Here is a 22,270-nt window from a genome sequence, read left to right as displayed (position 1 = left end):
AAGAGCCCGAAAAACGCACAACAACCATCTCCAGTAGTGATCAAGCACAACAATATCTCCTTCCCGTCAAAGACATTCCCTGCGGATTCTACTGCTACCCAGGATTGACTAACATTTTGAGAATGACAGAGTTCATTCTACGAGGATTCTTTTTCTGGTTCAGTGGTGCCTTGACTTACGACCGTCCTGACTTGCAACCATTTTGAGTTACGACCAGCTCCGGCCGCAAAATGTTGCTTCTACTTGTGACCGGAACTTTGAGTTACAACCAGAAAAAAGACAGGGGAAATGGGAATTCAAACTGCTAACCGTTGGTGGTGAAGAGGCTGCTTCTTTGTAGCTCTTTCGCTCCAGCAGTTAGAGTGTGTGCGATCGGAGGAGGCTTCGGACTGCTTGGTAAGGTGCTGCTTTCTGCTTTTTAAAAACTGGTTGTTCTGGGTGGGTTTTGCAGTGTGGGTTTCAGTGGGGTTGTTTCTATGCTGTGATGGGTCTTGCAGGGTATGTTTTTTTTGTCCCCCCCCCCCCCATTTCTGATGGGTCTTGCAGGGTTTGTTTGCTTTTGGGGTTTTTCTTTTTGCATTTCCGATGAGTCTTGCAGTGTTTGCTTTTTGTGTTTTTCTTTTTGCATTTTTGATGGGTCTTGCAGTCTCTGTTTGCTTTTTGTGTTTTTCTTTTTGCATTTCCGATGGGTCTTGCCGTCTGTTTTTTGTTTATTTCTTTATTTCTTTATTTGATTTATATCCCGCCCATTTGGTCTGGTCGACCACTCCGGGCAGCTTCCAATAAGGTGTACAGTATATGAAAACATAAGAATTTTACAAACAGTCCATAACACATACAATAATAAAACAAATAATAAATGAAAGAAAAAATAAAGAAAGAATTAAATATTGACAGGAGGGAAGGCCTGAACATACAACCATGTTTTTAGTTGACTCTTAAAAGTGCCCAGCGTAGAGACCGCATGAATAACCAGAGGAAGGTTATTCCAGAGGCGAGGAGCCACCACCGAGAAGGCCCGGTTTCGTGTCCTTTCCTTCCGGGCCTCCCTCGACGTTAGGCTCCTCAGCCTCACCTCCTGGCTCGTGCAGGTGATCCGAGTAGATCTAGGTGGGAGCAGGTGTTCCGCCAAGTTTTCCTTTTTTGCATTTCTGATGGTTCTTGCAATATTTGTTTGCTTTTTGGTGGTGGTGATGATGATGATGATGATGATTATCATTTCCGATGGGTCTTGCAGGGTTTGTTTGCTTTTCAGGTTTTTCCCCCTTCAGTCAGAACGGATCAATTGCATTTTCAATGGGTCTTGCAGCGTTTATTGGCTTTTTGGTTTTTTTTTCCCCCTTCGGCCGGAACAGATTAATTGCATTTCAAAGCAATTACTATGGGAAATGGTGATTTGACTTACAATCATTTCGAGTTACAACCCATCTTCCGGAACGGATTAAGTTCGTAAGTCGAGGCACCACTGTATTTCTTTTTAAGATGTCTGTGCTGTGGTAGAAGCAATGATGCCACAAAGTATCTACTACATTCTTAAATATACTATTATTAATTTGCTTCCACTCCCTCAATTTTGGGTTTTTTTTTAAAAATGTTCCTTATTTCACATATACTCCTGCTAGTCTAGCATGCCTTTTGTTTTCTGTATTAATGCTGTCAAATTCCAACTTCTGAGGATTATTTTCCTTCTGTCTGTAAGTCATTAAAGGTTAAATCATGTAAGAAAATGCACAGGCACTGTAGTTTTACACCTACAGAGTGTGCTAACATGCCACTATGCAGCTTCCCCGTCCTATTCTCATGAAATACACTTCCCTTGTGTTTTACCATCTTGGTAAATATAAAACTGTATTTTCAGTAAATATAACTTCTATAAGAATCAAAGGAATATTTGTAAGTGTAACCAATATTACTTTTCAATGCATAAAAAGTATATTAACCTTGCTATGTAATATATACTCATTTCTAAACTTTAGTCACCTGAGTTATGTAATAACTTTTCTTATAAATAAGAAACTTACTTTTTCAACATATTCAAACACCAAATATAGTTTCCCCCTTCTTCTGAAAGCTTCTTTTAGCTCCACTATGTTTTCCTGTTTCAAAGTACGAAGCATTTTAAGTTCTCGTAAAGTGGTTTCTTTGACCTCTTCATTTTCTAAAAATTAAAAAAGGTGTGTAAAGTATACTACTGTTTCTAAAGGTATCACCAAAGCCCACAACTATTAAACCAGAGCTTCACTAAAATTTTAATACCAGTCACAAAAGTGGCAAAGCTTCATAGGTTCAAGTCCTGTTGCGCAGATCTGCATGTGCAATAGCGATGATATCACCATCAGGGGCAAACCTCAATTGATTAAAGATAATTTCGAGTTGCACACAACCCACACACAATGTAATGAAGTCATGTGCATTCTGAAATCACCAAAGGAAGCCTTTAATAAGTGTGATTTGTCGCTGAAAATGGTATCATCCCTGCTGTGCACACAGAGCTGAGCAACACAATTTCATCTGTAACATGCAACTCATAACATGTTAAGAGACTGATTTTTTTAGCAGCTTCAGAATTGTCTGAACTGATTATTTTCATGTAATTATTATTATTATTTTAAAGTAATTCATTTTAAGTTTCTCTTCTTGCTTGATTGGCTTTGGACAGGTCTGCTTTGCTAAGCAATTTTATAGAGCATTATCCTGTTCTATTCTTAATGCTTTTCAAATTTCTTTTCCATCAGGAATGCAACACTTTTCAGTAACAAAAGAAAAACAAACACAACCAGAGCAAACTTGTCCAAACGTAGCAAAGTAGGAAAGAAATATCAGATTTTTTTAAAAATGTGTTTATTATAAATAATAATTTATTATAAATAATAACTTCAGCTATTGTGGGGCTGTTAAAGAATACCTTTCATGCACAATTAAGATGCTATCTGAGGAAATTTTGGAATAACAGTATGATCTCTTCATACTCTCCTTTTTGACACAAAAAGGTAAGCTCTTATACTTCTACACTACTGTTAGCCTCAGAGAGGGGCAGCCTTCAATGAAAACAACAATGCAACAATACACAATAACTAAAGAACTGAATACAGTATTAATGAATTTGAAAAGTTAATGGATTTCACTGCAAATATATTCATCCACATAAATGGAAAAATTACCTTCACTGTCTTTGAATTTCTTAATGGCCACAATTTCATGTGTCTCCTGCAAAATAAAAATGACAAAATTAGCCATTTGTTATAAAAATCAAGTCTTTCTCCTGCCACTAGCCATGACACATACTTTCAATGAATATTTGCCCCTGGACTATGTTGCAGATCCACAAGAGGAGGTACAAGCTGTCTTCACAGTGACACCCAGGGGTGGAATGCTGTCTGCCTGGATACCCAACTGGTGTAGATATTGCCACATATCAAATCTGTTTGCTTGAGCATTATAGTTTGACCTTTATCTGTTAGGCTGCAGATTACACTCTGAACTTCTTAAACTGTTTTGAATGGTTTAAATTATCTTTAAAATGTTTTAGCTGTTTATATTGACTGTACCATGCCCTGAATAGGATAGATATATTGTACTTAATTAAAAATTAGAAAGGTTACAGGTAGGAGGCCTTTTACAGCAGTTACCAGGCCTTTTACAGCAGTTACCAAGTCTGGGAAACACTTTCCCCCAAATTTTTGCAATTCTTTCTTTTATTTGGCTTTTAACATGGAATATACATGACATGCCAATGTGGTGTAGTAAATACAGTGTTCAGTTAGGATGCAAGAGATCTGAGTTCAAATCACTGCTTGGCCATAGAAACTCATCATAGGGTAGCAATGCTAAACCCTAGGATTCCATAAAGTGGAAGCCACTTGACAGCACATAACAGTTGGAACACAGGACTCATTTTAAAAAATTGGCCTTTAATATAGTAGGCTAAAGTTTTCTGCTTAATTCAATAGATGTAAGATTATTTTGGCACTCCTTTTGTGGTGCCTTCAATCCAAAATAACTGCATTAGTCAGAAACATTTTTGTTAGTGCAAGGTAGAAAGCAATGTCCTGCCAGCCTCAAATTTAACACAATTCATTTCTCTTAATGCTATTATCACACCACATCTTACTCTGTCAGCTACTCTGTCAGAGATCAGGAATAGCGTTTTGACGGCAAAGACAGCAACACAGTAAAGAGGAGGTGGAAAAGTACTCGTATGTGCTTCTAGTCACAGAAGTTAGGATATCTACCTTTAATATATATTTTTAAACAAGATGCACTGAAAGTGACACAGAAGTATTTTATAATAAAATTATAATTTCATAAAAGAGAAAGAGTCATAGGGGACAAACAAAAGAGAAAGAGGTCACTAGATTTGTAAAGTCCTATAAAGTCCTTCCTGTTCACGGACTGCTGCCTTGTTGTGCCAAAGGGGCTTGAGTAATTCAGAGAAGCTATGGGCTATGCTGTGCAGGGAAACCCAAGACGGACAGGTCATAGTGGAGAGTTCTGACTAAACACGATCCACCTGGAGCAGGAACTGGCAAGCCACTCCAGTATCTTTGCCAAGAAAACTCCATGAACAGAAACAAAGGTCCGTATAGTCAAAAGTATGTTTTTTCTAGTATCGATGTATGGAAGTGAGAGCTGGACCATAAAGAAGGCTGACCGCCGAAGAATTGATGCTTCTGAGTTTTGGTGCTGAAGGAGACTCTTGAGAGTCCTCTGGACTGCAAGGAGAACAAACCTATCCATCCTGAAGGAAATCAACCCTGAGTGCTCACTGGAAGGACAGATCCTGAAGCTGAGGCTCCAATACTTTGGCCATCTCATGAGAAGAGAAGACTCGCTGGAAAAGACCCTGATGTTGGGAAAGTGTTGTGCAAAGTTATATGCCCACACCACTAGATCTTCTCAAGTTATGTTCCTGTGGGTGGCTACACTGAAGGAGACTAATAAATCTTTGAGAAGAAATTGGGCCTTGGCACTATCCCTGTGAAATTGCCTCCCGATGGAACCTATGCCTGGCCCCCTCCCTCACTAGTTTTAAGAGGCTGCTGAAGATGCTTCTCTTTCAGGAGGCTTTTGAAGGCAGTCTCTTTTCTTCCACCCCTGTTCCACTGCTCTAATTCTTTGTGCCTTCTGAGCTTACACTGGTTTTTTTTTATGGTACTGTTTTATGCTATGTCTGTGGTTTTAGTTATCTTGCGGTTTTATGTAAACTGCCCAGAACAGTGTTGTGCACTAATGGTGTAGTATAGAAGTACTAGAAACAAATAAATCAACAGTAAATAAAACAAAACTAAACTAAAAACACTCACACGGTACATCATAATGCAACATAAGATAAAAAGATATTCACTATCTTTAAATGTTAAAGTTTTAAAAAATAAAATACATCTTTTAGACAACCAAATTGTAAAAATACTGTAAATGATGGACTTCTGCCTTTTCTGTGTCAGATACACCCTGCTAACATGGGAATCAAGAAGGTCCTTCTTTGAAGAATCAGAGTATATACAGTAACACTTGACTTCCTACCAAAAAATTAATTTAAAAAATGGCATGGCAATTATTTTTTCCTGCCAAGACTGAAATAAAGGATAATGTAGCAGCATGCTGCAGATGGCACTGCTTGTGTGTTACATTCTTATATAAACATGGCACTATCCCACATTTGCCATAAATGTTAATTAGTTTCAAGAAGATAGCTTGGCACTTGGTAAAGATGAAAGCTATGAAAGCTGGTGGGTTGGCAAGCAAACTAGTTAACAGTCAGCACTTCTATTGACTTTTCCATAATCTTATTAATGATCTTAGAAATGTTCACATGTGTAAATACCTTGAACAGGCCAGATGAAAATACTGTATCTTTCAGGCACATGGCAGACCCACAAATCAATGCCCTAAAATTATACAGTCCAAAGACTCTGGGGTGTAATAAAAAAGAAATGTCACCCTTTACTGAAAGTATGCTGGTTGAGAGATTATGAGAAACGCCACTGTACTAGTAGAATGTAATATATGCTATCATCATTAGTAATCCACCAGTGGAACACACCAAATACAGTGGCAGAACTGAAAAAATACACCTACCCTGCATTCTGTATTTCCTTTTACTTATGGCTGTACCTGTCAAGGGTACAACTTCACAAAAGTTCCTAGACCTGGTATATATCTATCACAAAACTCAAAGGTTGGAGTGGGGGGAAAGCTGCCCTACATCAAGAACTCCATCCACAGCATCACACAGAACATAAGCCACCAGAAACAGAAAATGAACTTTCTGGATAAGGCCAAGATAAAAGGTTTCACCTTCAGTATCACAGAATGAAATGACTTTCACTTCTGTAGAAAATGGGCTGTTTACATGTAACTGTGGATGGTTGACCAAGAACACAAACATATGGGTATTATGCTTATGCAGGGACTGGTCCAAATTTTTTTGGCAGAACCCTATCCTTTCCCATTTCACACATGTTCTTAGCTCCTCAATGAAAATAACCTTTTCTGCCACACCAGTAATGGTAGAAAGGAACACTCTTCTTCATTCTGTTAAGTGTTGATGAATTGACTCTTTACAACAAGTGATTCAGGCAACTTAGTCAACTGATAAGCCAAGGTAATCACAGCAACAAACCACATAGCAAAATGTTGGGAAGAATAAGGTATCCTTTTCTTAAGGCTGGAAAAACAGACAAAAGTTGACCAGCTAAGAACACCCATCAAGCACAGTGACAGATAATCTCTCCTGCTTATAACAACAACAGACCCACAACAAAAACACACTGATCACCATTATCACCCATCTCCTGAATAGGACAAAAGCTGAACCCACAGCTAATTCTCCAACTAACTGCACCAGAGCACAGCGTGCTACTCTCTGTCCTCTGAAGATGCCGGCCACAGAGACTGGCGAAACGTTAGGAAGAACAACCTTCAGAACACAGTTACAGAAACCGAAAAACCCACAACAACCAAAAGTTGACTCCTTTGGAAAGTTTTAGTTCTATGAACATAAAAAGAAAGGGCTCTTTTAATATTTAAAATATGCAAGGCAAATTTTAAATGAGATATGCCACTTAAAAAAGGCAGCCAAAACAATATCCTCACTAAGATGGAACTCAGAAACCACCTGATGCAGAAAGGAAATGTGTCTCAAAACTATTTTTTCTTTCTCAAACATTAAATGGGGAGCGGTCAATCCCAAAGCACATGGCTCTGCCATTCTTCCAGCAGAAGCTAACAACCAGTAAAAATGCTACCTTGAAAAAAAGCAAACAAATATTGCACCTAGAGGATCAAAAAGCTTATTAATTAAGACAAAACCACCAGTAATAATCTCAGAAGTGATTTATGTGGAGCCACAGATTTTCAGCATAGGTAAAGGTAAAGGTTCCCCTTGACAATTTTTGTCCAGTCGTGTTCGACTCTAGGGGGCGGTGCTCATCCCCGTTTCCAAGCCATAGAGCCAGCGTTTGTCCGAAGACAATCTTCCGTGGTCACATGGCCAGTGCGACTTAGACACGGAACGCTGTTACCTTCCCACCGAGGTGGCCCTATTTATCTACTTGCATTTGCATGCTTTCGAGAAAACCTTTGCCATGGGAGATACTAAAAACAATTTCAATGGGCCTATTGGCTCCCATGCCACAATTACTTTTTTTTTTAAAAAAAACCCTCAACAAAGAAACAGCCAAACCCCAATTGTGGAGATGCAACAAACTATGTCAACATCAATAGACACTGGATATTTCTGTCTGTCCGGAGCAAACTTTTTTTTGCTCTTGTGAGATTTCTGTGTAGAAGCCTGTGCCATTGAACCCATTTAGCAAGGTAAAATTCTCCAGATACTGAGTCTAAAGGGGAGCAAGTATTAGTGGACAACTCTCCTCACTTGTCTGGACTGCAATCCTGGTAGCAGATTGAGTATTAAGAATGTTTTGCATGAGAGAAGCAAAAAGGTTACAACCCCACATTGCCTTGACCACCAAGGGTTCATTAAGATTGTTGCTGTTTTTAGATGCTTTCAAGTTGTCTCTGACTTACGGTGATTCTACGAATGAGTAAACTCCGAAGAGTTCTCTTGTCCTTAACTCAGCTCTTGTAAATAAAAGCCTATGGCTTCCAAAGGCAGTCAATCTATTTCATATTTGGTTTTCCTCTTTTCCTGCTGCCTTCAACCTTTTCTAGCATAATTATCCTTTCCAACAATTTTTGCTTTCTCACGATATGCTCAAAGTATGACAGTGTCAGTTTCATCATTTTGCATCTAGAAACAGTTCAAGCTTGATTTGTTCCAGGATCCACTTGTTTGTCTTTTCTTCACCCAATTACAGCAAATAAAGATGCAACTATCACACTTATTATGTGACTTCAAAGATCACTATGAATTTCCCTAAGAATTTATATCTAGAACCATGCATTATGTGCAGCTTATTATCTTTCAAATATATTATTGGCTGAAATTTAATTGTGTAGTGTATTAAGTCCCCTTCATGAATTGCTGCCTTGTCATGGCGAAGGGGCTTGAGTAATTCAGAGAAGCTATGGGCTATGCCGTGCAGGGACACCCAAGACAGACAGGTCATAATGGAGAGTTCTGACTAAACACAATCCACCTGGAGCAGGAACTGGCAAGCCACTCCAGTATCTTTGCCAAGAAAACTCCATGAACAGAAACAAAGGTCTGCATAGTCAAAAGTATGTTTTTTCTGGTAGCGATGTATGGAAGTGAGAGCTGGACCATAAAGAAGGCTGACCGCCGAATAATTGATGCTTCTGAGTTTTGGTGCTGAAGGAGACTCTTGAAAGTCCCCTGGACTGCAAGGAGAATAAACCTTTCCATTTTGAAGGAAATCAACCCTGAGTGCTCACTGGATGGACAATCCTGAAGCTGAGGCTCTAATACTTTGGCCATCTCATGAGAAGAGAAGACTCCCTGGAAAAGACCCTGATTTTGGGAAAGTGTGAAGGCAAGAGGAGAAGGGGACAACAGAGGACAAGATGGATGGACAGTGTCATCAAAGCTACCAACATGAATTTGGCCAAACTCCAGGAGGCAGTGGAAGACAAAAGGGCCTGGCATGCTCTGGTCCATGGGGTTACAAAAGTCGGACACAACTTAATAACGAAAGAACAAGTGTATTAAGTCGCAACTAGGATGGGCCAACTGAATGAGTTAGGATCTGGTGAGTCAACTTCTCCATAAATGCCACTAATTCAACGGGCCTATTCTAGTTGCAACTTGCTATGTTAAGCAACAGGGTTTCAGCTATTTTTTTCAAAGATACAACTGCTTATTCCATCAGCCTTCTTACATTGAAGAGTTATGAGCTGGTGATAGATCTCAGTCCAGAGTCCACTCAGCTCTCAACTTATAACTGAAGGCATATAAAATGTCCCGAGAGAAAGGGAATAGACTTTGTCAATAAAAATGTACAGCAGGGGGAATGAATAGAATTCTCTGTCTGCATAGTTTGTGTAAAGCAGTTTTTTTAAAAAATCAATTAAAGCTATTTGGCACAATGACCAGACTGAATCCTAATATCAGATTTTTTTTCTTTTACACCTTGTCAACCAAAACAAATATTTAGAGCTCTAGCACTTACTACTCTTACTGCTGCTTATTACAGTACTGTCATCATCATCACACTTCCCATTTTTCTATACCTATCAAAAATATGTCCAAAAATTAGATTTTTTCCTATCTTGCTTATGTCTATATTTAATCTTTGGAAAATCCACTTCCTATCTTCTTCAGGCAGTAGAATTTCAGTATTAAAATTTTCATAATAGCTTGCTCCAAAAATGTAATCCAATTAACTAAGCAGTTGAAATTTCAATTTTGGGGGGTCTTAAAATAGAAGGCTATTTTAAGTTTCCCTCCACCACCATAACTTATGAATCAAGGAAGGCCACTAAATTTGGTTTTAAAGTCATGGTTTCAAGAGTTCTGCATAAGATATTTGTCTGAAATGGGGGGGGGGGAATTGGCATTCTTATACCTATTTTTTCCTCTACCGCCCAGAAGCCACTGGTAATAGTGCGGCTAAAAATATTGTAAATAAATAAATAAAAATTATTGTAAATAAACATATAAAGGAGAGATCTGACTCATAATTAAAGCAAGTAGAAGCAGCTGCTAAGCAGTGGATGACAAAGCTAAGTTTAACACACTCCCACATTGCCAGCAAAATACATACATTCAGAGAGGACTGATAATGGGCTATACGTAAGAAGCTTATCAGGCAGTTCTCTATACGACAGTGGACTGTTTGAAGTATAGGCAAGATTTTGCCAGTCTATACAATATAGCAAATGATGGCTTGGCGCCCTCTAACCCTCTAATCCTGACTTACACAGCAAGCGCAAAGTGCAGTTTGTCATTTCAGATGAATCAGCAAACTATGATATGCCTCAGAGGAGAAAAGGAGCAAGTATGAAAGAAGACACAAGCCAGAAACACCTTGAAGGAATATGACACCAAAATACAGTTCACAATTGTGCCCAAATTAGGCTAGTATTCTACTATATTATGTTGTTTTTATTTCTGGCATTAGAAATTAGAATTGATCTATATAAAAAATCCTTTCAAAATTAAACGTATTGTACTTACCTTATGCCTGCACTTAAGTACAACTCCATAGGCTCCTAGACCACCATTTAACAGAAGACGACAGCAAAGGAGGAGGAGAAGAAATAGAAATAATTAGCTACCAGCATTCAGGAAAACCATTTTATACCTTTATATTAAATTTGAGCTATCATTAGGCCAGAGGCAAGAACACAATAGCCAATATCTTGTTGTTTAGCACAGTAAATTGCACTATAGTAGGCAATTTGAATCAATGGGGTTTTAGTGAGTCAACTCACTCATAAACTGTATTGATTCAAGTGGGCCTGCTCTGTGACTTACTATCCTATAAATCACAGTTCAAATGGGCCCATTTGAATCAATGTAACTTATAGTGGACTCAATATATTCCTGGTGAGTCCATGGACCTATTCCACTGGAGGCAAACCTTTTTTGGCTCGAGTGCCCAAAATGAGGGGGTGGGGAAGAAACCAGAGGCTGCCATGCCGTCCGGAAGACCAGAACCGGAACAGAAAGTGGCAGTTTCAGGGGGAACCATGGGGACGGACAGGAAGTTAAAGGGGGAATCTTGGCGACGGACAGGAAGTTAAAGGACCCAGAACAGGAAGAGAAAGGGGAAATCCCAGCTGCAACCACTTCAAAAGGTTTGTTTCCACAACGGTGGGTGGGCGGGCCACTCACTTGCATGCCAGAAAAAAGGGCTTCGTGTGGCAGATGTGGCACGCGTGCTACTGTATAGGTCTGCCATCACTGACCTATTCTAATGCAGCTGACTATGCTAAACAACAGACTTTTGGCCACTGTTTCAAACTGCATCACACTAGCAAATACAGAAAACTGGCTAGTGAATTCTTCTTGTATTTCATTTATTTCCTCATATAATACAATTATTCTATATATACAAAAAACATATATGGGACCATATATCCCCTTGGCAGACTCTTCTTATCTGCTCAGAGCTCCCATGCCCCACATTAGTTTGTTCTCTTCTTTGAAATGCAACCTTGAGCTCCTGAAGAAAGTAACTAAAAAGAAAACATTCAGGTGATGATTAGAACATAACTTTCAGGCTGCAATGCACTGATAGATTCACATGCACATGTTTTGTTATACTTTTATCTGTTTTAACCTTTCCCTGAACTCTTCCAACACTTGGCCTTTACACCACTACTCAACTGTCCCTTTCTCTCTACTTTCAACAATAGCAAACACCAATCTTCCTCCTTCAACTGCCAATCCACTTTTTAACTTCCTTCTGTGGCATTCCCTAGGCTATGATAGTTGAGTCTAAGAGAAGGTGGGTGTCACTGCTGTCTGTCACATGTTTTATTACTTGAATGAGCAAAATTCAAAAAGGAATAAAACACATAGATACATATGCACACAAACACAATTTTGGTTTCCAGTGATACTGCAGCGATCTGGAAATAACCAAAACTAATACTGAAATATTTATTTTGGAGGATTGTAGCATAAAATCAAGTTGACATAAGATTGTATGAAAACAATAGAACTACAGTGGTGCCTCGCTTAACGAGTACCTCGTTTAGCAATGAATTCGCATAACGATGGGTTTTTAAAGAAAATAATATGCACCATTTAACGATGTTTCCTATGGGCGATTTTCGCTTAGCGAAGTTTGGGACCATGCTTCCCATAGCGAATGCGTTTTTAGGTCCCCTGCTTCACATAGCAATGTTTGTTTTTTTCATTTTAAAAAGTGTCTTAAAATGGTCAAAAACGGTTCTAAATGCTTGGATTCGTTAGAGCACCTTCTAAAACGGGTGCAAACTTAATTTGGCTTTGATCTGACTTTTCGTTAATTTTTGCTGAATTTTTTTCTCCCCCATAGGAAATAATGCAGCTGTCAAAATTTGACAGGTCCATTGTTTCCTATGGGGGAGGAAAAAATTTACGAAAAATTAACGAAGACTCAGAACAAAGCCAAACATAGTTTGCACACGATTTAGAAGGTCCTCTAACGAACCCAAGCATTTAAAACAGTTTCTGACTTTTCGTTAATTTTCTGTGAATTTTTTCTCCCCCCCCATAGGAAACAATGGAGCTGTCAAAATTGCTATGGGGGAGAAAAAAATTCACAAAAAATTAACGAAAAGTCAGCAACTGTTTTAAATGCTTGGGTTCGTTAGAGGACCTTCTAAATCATGTGGAAACTAAGCTTGGCTTTGTTCTGAGTCTTCGTTAAATTTTTGTGAATTTTTTCCTCCCCCATAGGAAACAATGGAGCTGTCAAATTTTGGCAGCTGTCAAAAGTTGGTGGGGGAGAAAATAATTCAGCAAACATTAACGAAAAGTCAGATCAAAGTCAAATTAAGTTTGCACCCGTTTTAGAAGGTGCAGAAGCTATTCCAAGCATTTAAAACCGTTTTTGACCCTTTTATGACACACTTAAATTTGCAAAAATTGACTTCGCTAAACCATTGAAAAGCCCTGAAAAGGCTTCAATGCATTCCAATGGGGGAAACATTGTATCGCATAACGATGTTTCCAATGGGTTTTTTCGCTTAAGGTTTTCAATGCATCTCTATGGGAAAACACGTTTCACATAACGATGTTTCCCATAGCGATGTTTTTTTTTGGAACCAATTAACATCGTTATGCGAGGCACCACTGTAAGTGTGTAATAGAATTTTTTAGAATAATGAACATCATTGCATCAGTGAATCAGAAAGCTTATACAATTCAGCGTTAATACTGATTTTATTTTATATTAATGTATCAAACACATCGTAAATCAATAATCATCATATATTGATTTAAATGGTGGCCAGGCTTTTTATGAGTTTTACTCAAAGTAAACTTCCATATATTTCATTGATTCAAGTGAGCCCATTCTAATTATAACTACCATGCTAAAAAGTAAGGTCATTGGAATCAATGAAACTTATACAGTGGTGCCCTGCAATACGACGACCCCACAAAACGACGAAACCGCATTACGACGACTTTTTGCGGTCGCTATAGCGATCACAGAACAATGGTTCCTATGCGGGAAATCCGCTTGACGCTGATTAGATCCTTGCTTCGCGAACCATTTGTTCGCTAAACGATGATTTTTCCGGCTCCGCAAAATGGCTTCCCTTCACAAAATGGCTGGCTTCCCTTTGCAAAATGGGTGTTTTCCGGACAGAAGCTTCGCAAGATAGGGATTTTAAACAGCTGATCGGCGGTTCTCTATGGGCAGTCTTCACTGGACGAGGAGGTATTTCCCCATTGGAACGCATTAACAGGTTTTCAATGTATTCCAATGGGGATTTTTTCGCATGACGACGATTTTGCTGTACAGCGATTTTCCTGGAATGGGTTATCGTCATGCGGGGCACCACTGTATAGGCATTGAATCAAACTCCTACTGATTCAATGGGCCTACTCTGTTTGTAACTTACCACTGGATTTCAGCATGTGGCCAAAATCCTATTCCTTAGCAAAGTAAACAGCATCAGAGTAGGCCCCTGAATCAACAGGGATTGGGTGAGTCAGCTCATCCATATGTTGCAGTGATTCAAATGCACAGTAACTCACAGGCAGAACAGGTCCATTTGGATTAATGGAACTTATAGAGGAGCTGACTCACCATATCCCCATTGATTCAGTGTGTCTACTCTAATGCTATTTATTACACTAAGCAACAGGTTTCTGGCCAGTATGTTCTTTAAAATGGTAAAACCTTAGAAAAGAATAATGTGTGCTACTAGTAAATATCAAACTATTTTTGTTGACTTTAGTAGCTAGCCAAAGCTGTCTGAGAAAGCTGCTAGAACCCAGCATAATTAATGAAGCAAGTTCTGAACCCTTCTTTAGCTCCAAGCTCAATAGACAGGCAAATGTTTCTTCTAACCCTAGTCAAGTTCTGGAAGATACCTAGCAAGCAATGAGAAGCCTTCTAGATTTGTTACTGTCTCTGCAATCAAAGAGAGGTTCCACCTTTCTCTAGACTCCATAGATGTGTTTGCCAGCAATGAAAGTAGTTCTGGGAATCTGATAATACAGTGGTGCCTCGCTGGACAGTTACCCCGCATGACAGTTTTTTCGTTAGACATTGACTTTCTGCTATCACTATAGCGATTCGCAAAACAGTGATTCCTATGGGGGAATTTCGCTAGACAGTGTTTGGTCCCTGCTTCGCAAACCGATTTTCACTAGATGACAATTTTGACAGCTCCCTCCGCGCTCGCAAAACAGGTGTTTTCAGGACCTAAGCTTCACAAGACAACGATTTAAACAGCTGAACGGCAGTTCGCAAAGCGGCTTTCCTATGGCCAATCTACGCTAGACGACGATTCTTCCCCACTGGAATGCATTAAACAGGTTTCAATGCATTCCAGTGGGGAAATGCTTTTCGCTAGACAATGATTTCGCTAAACAGCGATTTCAGTGGAACGGATTATCATCGTCTAGTGAGGCGCCACTGTATTCTGTTCCAAGTTGAGCAATACAAGAAAAGCAGAAAGAAATGGAAAAAGTAAAGGAAATAAACCAGGAACAGCTAACTTCCAGAGGCCTGGGAACCAAACATGACCACCCATAGAACTTGGAGGGATGCACCCACTCTTGTATCCCCCCCCCCCAAAATAGTTTTCTTTTCTTTTTTTTAACTGGAAAATCTTCCTGATGCCTTCAGTTGCTACTGGGAGCAACTGCAACATTTTTTACAGCTCCTGAGCTCTTCTGAATGACTTCTAGTTTTGAAACAAACCCCTTCTATTTAAAATCAACTATTGACCAATAGCAAACCTCCTTTTTCTGGACAAGGTGTTGGAACGTGTGCTGGCTGAGCAGCTCCAGACTCTCCTGGATGAAACGGATTATCTAGATCCATTTCAATTGGGTTTCAGGCTGGGTTATGGGACGGAAACTGCCTTGGTCGCCCTGTTTGATGACCTTTGCCGGGAGAAAGACAGGGGCAATTCATCCTTCTCAGCGGCTTTCGACACCATCGACCACGGTGTCCTTCTGGATAGATTGGCTGGGATAGGAATGGAAGGCACTGTTTTACAGTGGTTCCGCTCCTACCTGGCTGATAGAGTCCAGATGGTGGTGCTGGGGGACAGTAGCTCTGATCCATGGCGGTTGCGTCATGGGGTTCCTCAGGGCTCTATACTGTCCCCCATGCTATTCAACATCTACATGAAACCGCTGGGGGAGGTCGTTAGGAGGTTTCGGCTGAGGAGTCAGCAATATGCTGACGACACCCAGCTCTACCTCTCATTTTCTACCAATCCAGGTGTGGCAGTCACCGTTCTGAACTCGTGCCTGGATTCGATAATAGTCTGGATGAGGGTCAATAAACTGAGGCTCAATCCAGACAAGTCAGAAGTGCTGCTGGTAGGTGCCCCGCCAGATAGGTTAAAGGGCCATTTCCGTGCCTTAGACGGGATTACACTCCTCCTAAAGGACAGGGTCCGCAGCTTGGGGGTGCTCCTTGACCCCAGTCTGACCTTAGAAGCCCAGGTGGACTCGGTGTCCAGGGGTGCCTTCTTACAGCTGCGGAGAATATATCAACTTCGCCCTTACCTGGATGAGCGGAGCCTGGCAACAGTCACTCATGCACTGGTAACAACCAGACTGGAGTACTGCAATGCGCTATATGTGGGGCAGCCTTCGAAGACGGTCCAGCGACTGCAACTGGCACAGAACTGGGCTGCGCGGCTGGTAAGTGGTGTGGCCGCACGGACTCATATCACACCGGTTCTAAAACATTTACACTGGCTGCCGGTTGCTGCTCGGGCCCAATTCAAAGTGCTTACTTTGACATATAAAGCCCTAAACGGCTTAGGACCTGGTTATCTAAAGGACCGCCTTCTCCCGTCTTCAAAGATCAGGCCAGGAGGCCCTTCTGAAGGTGCCATCCCTGAAAGAGGTGAGGGGGATGGCATGTCGAAATAGGGCCTTCTCGGCTGTTGTTCCCCAACTTTGGAATGCTTCCCTAGAGAGATCTGCCTGGCTCCGACGCTTCTGGCTTTTTGGCACCAGGCGGATCTCTTAATGTTTTTAATGTTTTTAAGTTTTAATATTGTTGTACGCCACCCAGAAACCACTGATAATTGTGCGGCTAAAAATACTGTAAATAAATAAATAAATAAATAAATAAATAAATAAATAAATAAATAAATAAATAAATAAATAAACAAACAAACAAACAAACAAACAAACAAACGTGGCAAAATCTCCCACATGCCCCTCAGAGTGGACTGTGGGACTTTGAGAACTACCATTTTTTAAAATGCCAGGGGCTGCGTATGGCCCATTGAATGAACCTTGCCACCCCAGAGAGAGGGGATAAACTGATTTTTAAAAATATAAATATATCCATCTAGTAGTAAATCACCTACAGTGGACCCTTGACTTACAGACGACTTGACTTACAGACTTTTTGAGTTACAGACTTCTCTGGCCGCAAAATTTAGGTTTGACTTGCAGACTGAGATTTGACTTACAGACCAGAAAAAAAACTAAAATGGAACAAAAATGGCCTGTTACGGGATTAATCGGTTTTCAATGCACTGTAGGTCAATGGAGACTTGACTTACAGACTTTTTGACTTGAGAACCGCCTTCCAATACGGATTAAGTTCTCAGGTCAAGACCCCACTGTATTATGCACCACACCACTAGTCTTATGATGCCATATAGATTCTTCCCTTTCTACAGATAGATAGTGGGGCAGAAAATTTCTGATGCTTCCAGAGGCACCATGCATCTTCTCCTCTTTAACAGATTTTTGTGATATGGAAAAAGATGGAAGCAGCAAAGGAAAAACATGAGATATTTTCAATTTGAAGAAAAAACAATCTGGGCCCCTCCTATGAAACTCCATGAAGGGGTTGTGCAACTGTACATTAAAACCATTGTTTGGATACAGTCTTGAAGACTTAGGCTAGTGGTAAAAGTGACAAACCTTTTCTCAGAAGGTTCAAAATACAGTGGTGCCTCGCATAACGATGTTAATTGGTTCCAGAAAAAAAAAACGTTATGTGAAAACATCGTTATGTGAAGCACCATTTCCCATAGGAATGCATTGAAAACCGGTTAATCCGTTCCAATTGGAACGGATTATCCGGTTTTCTCTCTCCCCCCGCGGCTTGGATCTAACCCACGGTGGCTACCTCAGCCACGGCTGGACTCCCTAGAGTCCGGTCATGGCTGGGGTAGCCGCCGCGGCTCGGATCCAAGCCCCGCTGCTCAGCTGGGGGAAAATGTCGGCAGTGGGCTGCGGCCTCGGAAGGATCCCGAAGCCACCGTCCCCTGCCGACAATTCCCTTCCAAGCTCCGGGGACAGGCTGGGGGGTGAATCGGGAAGCTTGAAGCCTCTCCGCGCCGCTTACCCAGGCCGTTCCTGGACTTCCAGAAGTCCGGGAACAGCCTGGGTAAGTGGCGTGGAGAGGCTTCAAGCTCCCCGGTCCACCCCCCAGCCTGTCCCCGATGCTTGAAGCCTCTCCGCGCTGCCTACCCAGGCTGTTCCCGGACTTCCAGAAGTCCGGGAACGGCCAGGGTAGGCGGCGCAGAGAGGCTTCAAGCTCTCCAGTCCACCCCCCAGCCTGTCTCCGATGCTTGAAGCCTCCCCGCGCCGCCTACCCAGGCTGTTCTCGGACACCTAGGTGTCCGAGAACGGGCTGGGTAGGCGGCGCAAGGAGGCTTTAAGCGGCAGGGACAGGCTGGGGGGTGAATCGGGAAGCTTGAAGCCTCTCCGCGCTGCTTACCCAGGCCGTTCCCGGACTTCCAGAAGTCCGGGAACGGCCGGGGTAGGCGGCGTGGAGAGGCTTCAAGCTTCCCGGTCCACCCCCCAGCCTGTCTCCGATGCCGGTAGCCTCCCCGCGCCGCCTACCCAGGCTGTTCTCGGACACCTAGGTGTCCGAGAACGGGCTGGGTAGGCGGCGCGGGGAGGCTTTAAGCGGCGGGGACAGGCTGGGGAGTGACTCGGGAAGCTTGAAGCCTCTCCGCGCTGCTTACCCAGGCCGTTCCCGGACTTCTGGAAGTCCGGGAACGGCCGGGGTAGGCGGCGCGGAGAGGCTTCAAGCTCCCCGGTCCACCCCCCAGCCTGTCCCCGATGCTTGAAGCCTCTCCGCGCCGCCTACCCAGGCTGTTCCCGGACTTCCAGAAGTCCTGGAACGGCCAGGGTAGGCGGCGCAGAGAGGCTTCAAGCTCCCCGGTCCACCCCCCAGCCTGTCTCCGATGCTTGAAGCCTCTCCGCGCCGCCTACCCAGGCTGTTCCCGGACTTCCAGAAGTCCGGGAACGGCCAGGGTAGGCGGCGCAGAGAGGCTTCAAGCTCCCCGGTCCACCCCCCAGCCTGTCTCCGATGCTTGAAGCCTCCCCGCGCCGCCTACCCAGGCTGTTCTCGGACACCTAGGTGTCCGAGAATGGGCTGGGTAGGCGGCGCAAGGAGGCTTTAAGCGGCGGGGACAGGCTGGGGGGTGAATCGGGAAGCTTGAAGCCTCTCCGCGCTGCTTACCCAGGCCGTTCCCGGACTTCCAGAAGTCCGGGAACGGCCGGGGTAGGCGGCGCGGAGAGGCTTCAAGCTCCCCGGTCCACCCCTCAGCCTGTCTCCGATGCCGGTAGCCTCCCCGCGCCGCCTACCCAGGCTGTTCTCGGACACCTAGGTGTCCGAGAACGGGCTGGGTAGGCGGCGCGGGGAGGCTTCAAGCATCGGGGACAGGCTGGGGGGTGAATCGGGAAGCTTGAAGCCTCTCCGCGCCGCTTACCCAGGCCGTTCCCGGACTTCTGAGTCCGGGAACGGCCTGGGTAAGCGGCGCGGAGAGGCTTCAAGCTTCCCGATTCACCCCCCAGCCTGTCCCCGGAGCTCGGAAGGGAATTGTCGGCAGGGGACGGTGGCTTCGGGGTCCTTCCGAGGCCGCAGCCCACTGCCGACATTTTCCCCCAGCTGAGCAGCGGGGCTTCAAAGCTCCCGCCGCTCAGCTGGGGGAAAATGGTGCCTATGGGGAAAAATCGCAAAGCGATTTTTCCCCATAGGCAAGATCGTTGTGCGATCGCAAAAGCGATGGCAACAACGCCATCGCTATGTGATTTTTTCGTTAAACGGGGCACTCGTTAAGCGAGGCACCACTGTATATCACAGAATTATTGTAATCCACAGTGATTCTTGATCAGATTTCTGAAAATCTATTCCCTGTCTCAATCTATCATCACATCATGAAATTTAGAATGATCTCCTATAGAAACCATCTCACTTGCACTTCTTTCTGAATTGTGATCACAGGCTCTTCCTTCATGAATTTCCAATTAGAGTCAAACAAGGATTTTTGCTTACCTTCACCTACAACCCCAAGGATCTCAAATTTATTCATCACATCACCAATGTTAGGAATCTTCATGAAGACAAATTCCTCATGGGACTACAGTCACATAACATGGCATACAGAAGACATGAAGGATTTGCAGCAGGCTGAAGATAAGCTTTTTGATAGAAGAAATCTGTACTGGTTGACTGTACTTTCTTATATTCACGTCCTAACTTTGTTCTAGATTCCTGCAAATACAAGTAAATATGTAATTGCCATTAGTTAAAACTTGCTTCACTGCATTCATATTAAAACAATGTTGATTCAACATATCAGATCAATAATTATATTCTGTAAATTAAATAATTCAGCTGATCAACAATGGAAAGCACTTTGAGAAGGAAAAAAATCCAGTGGTGTATGAAAGTAACAAAGTTTTGGTACAGTTTACTCCAATATCTTACCTAAAGAAGCACAATATTCTTAATAGTTAAAAGTCACAGAGTTTCTGTAAGAACAATACTACTTTTTCCATCATCAATACTGATCCTCAAATTGCATCACTGATCACTCTGCATTTTAGTGACTGCTCCTCAAGTAGTACACAGAGGTTAGAAGTCTCACAGCATATATAATATTTGAAAGATTCATGGTGGGACTATCACAAAATATTTAAATATTAATTCACAGTTCCATAGAAACTATGAAAATTTTGATTTTATTATATTTTTAACGTACACATCAAGACATATTGTGATAAAGTAAACAAAAAACTTATTAGTGTTAATAATTTCTTCCTTCATTGTCTATCCCATCTCTCCCCCAAAACTGGGACTGAAGAATATTTTAAAAAGACAGTCACTTGCCAAAAGCCTGCTTGAATAAAAAGGTCTTTGCCTACCATCAGTAGCTCCTACTCCTATTAACATGATTTCAACTGTATAAATGACAGTACAAAATCACAGAAATTTCAGGTCTCCAAATACAGAAGAGAATTATTGATCACTTGAGAAAAAACACATTAAAGTTTGAAAAGACCTTTGAAATCTGTGCAAACAAGAAAGGAAAAAGTCAACCACATTGACTCCAGGATATTTTTTCCCCACCTCTCAGTGCCCTAAAAACAGAACTGTTCACGGGAAATAAGACTTCAGGGTAGGAATGACTCTAAATCATTAAATAGGCACACGGCTAAAGATCGATGAACCACTATGCTAGTCTCTGCATCCCTAGAGACATGATATGCAACACAATTTTTAGTGTTCCCAAAGATTTTGTAGGCGGTATCTGTGGCTAATCACCCAAGCCTAAACTGGACAAGTTAATGGGCAGAACAACATTGTTCTAAATTCCTATTTTAAAGAACAGTTATCTCGTATTAGAATAGATAAAATTTAAGAAAAAATACAAATTTCAAATAAGACACCCATAACTGCACTTCCTCACCACTAAAACTTAATTAGATTCTATTGTTCACATCCACACAAACAAGAATGTTTCCAGAACTCCTTAAAAATTAAGGGGAAAATCTTCATAATTCCCTATTCAAGCAAAATACATAAATTCAGAGAGTTTGAGCACCCCAGTGAACAGACAAAACACTGTAGGTCTACTCTCAACACAAAATAAGACTTTAATAACCAATTTCAGGTAACAGACTCCAGTTGTTGTATTACCTTCCACAAGTTAATAGAAGCCAGACTTAGTTTCATCTACAATAATTTACTATAAATATTCAAAAGATTCAGATTCAAAAAGTTCCAGTTCAGTTTGATTTAGCCTGGCTCACCTTGAAAGCTCTATCACATTCAAGTCAAAGTACACCAAACAAGTAGAGCTGGCAAACTCTCCATCTTACCTTATTCCTTCTCTATCACTCAACTAAACTATTTTAAATTCCTCAGAATCTCTCTTTTCAACATCTCTTCCCATGAAAACTCTTTGTCAATGATGTTTAAATGAAGCCATCTGCTAAAAGAGATACTGCCAAAAAGAATGCCTACCTCTGGCTCACCCAGTCAGATGCACTTGTCTACTGATTTTATTAGACTTAGCCACACCTGAGTTGCATTGCAACCACACCTATCTGTGTGGACTGCAGCCAATTTCCATCAAGATTCTATCCATAAGGCATTGGGACATACAAAAACATGTGCAGAGTTCCATTAGAGCAGTTTATCTTTCCTGTTTCTTTCACCAGACCTGAAGCATGAGGAAATCCTCTGGAATGGCATGTAAGGTGGCAAAGAGGAATGAATGGAGGAGGAGCTGACTAGACTGGAAACATCTTTGCCAGCATGTTGCATGCTAAATCTAAACTATTATACGAATACAGTACACAGTACTTCTATTCCATCAAATTCCATTTCATGTTACAGAATTATTGCTATTTTAAAATTAATAATTGGATAATTAGCTGACCTAAAAATGCTGG

The 22,270-nt window shown here is 41.8% G+C and overlaps 1 protein-coding gene across 3 annotated transcripts in view; it reads right to left on the bottom strand.

Moving 5' to 3' along the window:
• Positions 1-22,270, bottom strand: part of CDKL5 (cyclin dependent kinase like 5) — a 98,551-nt gene that overhangs the window by 53,648 nt on the left and 22,633 nt on the right. For 2 of the 3 annotated variants that reach the window (XM_020789150.3, XM_020789151.3), the window contains exons 2-5: positions 19,866-20,084; positions 10,601-10,635; positions 3,162-3,207; positions 2,022-2,158 (exon numbers count right to left, since the gene is read on the bottom strand). In XM_020789150.3, the coding sequence (XP_020644809.1) occupies positions 2,022-2,158; positions 3,162-3,207; positions 10,601-10,635; positions 19,866-19,929 (282 nt within the window). In that variant the 5' untranslated portion in view covers positions 19,930-20,084. The remainder of the gene's footprint in view (positions 1-2,021; positions 2,159-3,161; positions 3,208-10,600; positions 10,636-19,865; positions 20,085-22,270) is intronic. The other variant, XM_020789152.3, reaches the window with a different exon arrangement.

Source organism: Pogona vitticeps, chromosome 3, assembly GCF_051106095.1.
Source record: "Pogona vitticeps strain Pit_001003342236 chromosome 3, PviZW2.1, whole genome shotgun sequence".
Classification (NCBI taxonomy): domain Eukaryota; kingdom Metazoa; phylum Chordata; class Lepidosauria; order Squamata; family Agamidae; genus Pogona; species Pogona vitticeps.
The sequence above is the reverse complement of the archived record's forward strand: the minus strand, read 5'-3'. Positions and strand labels throughout refer to the sequence as shown.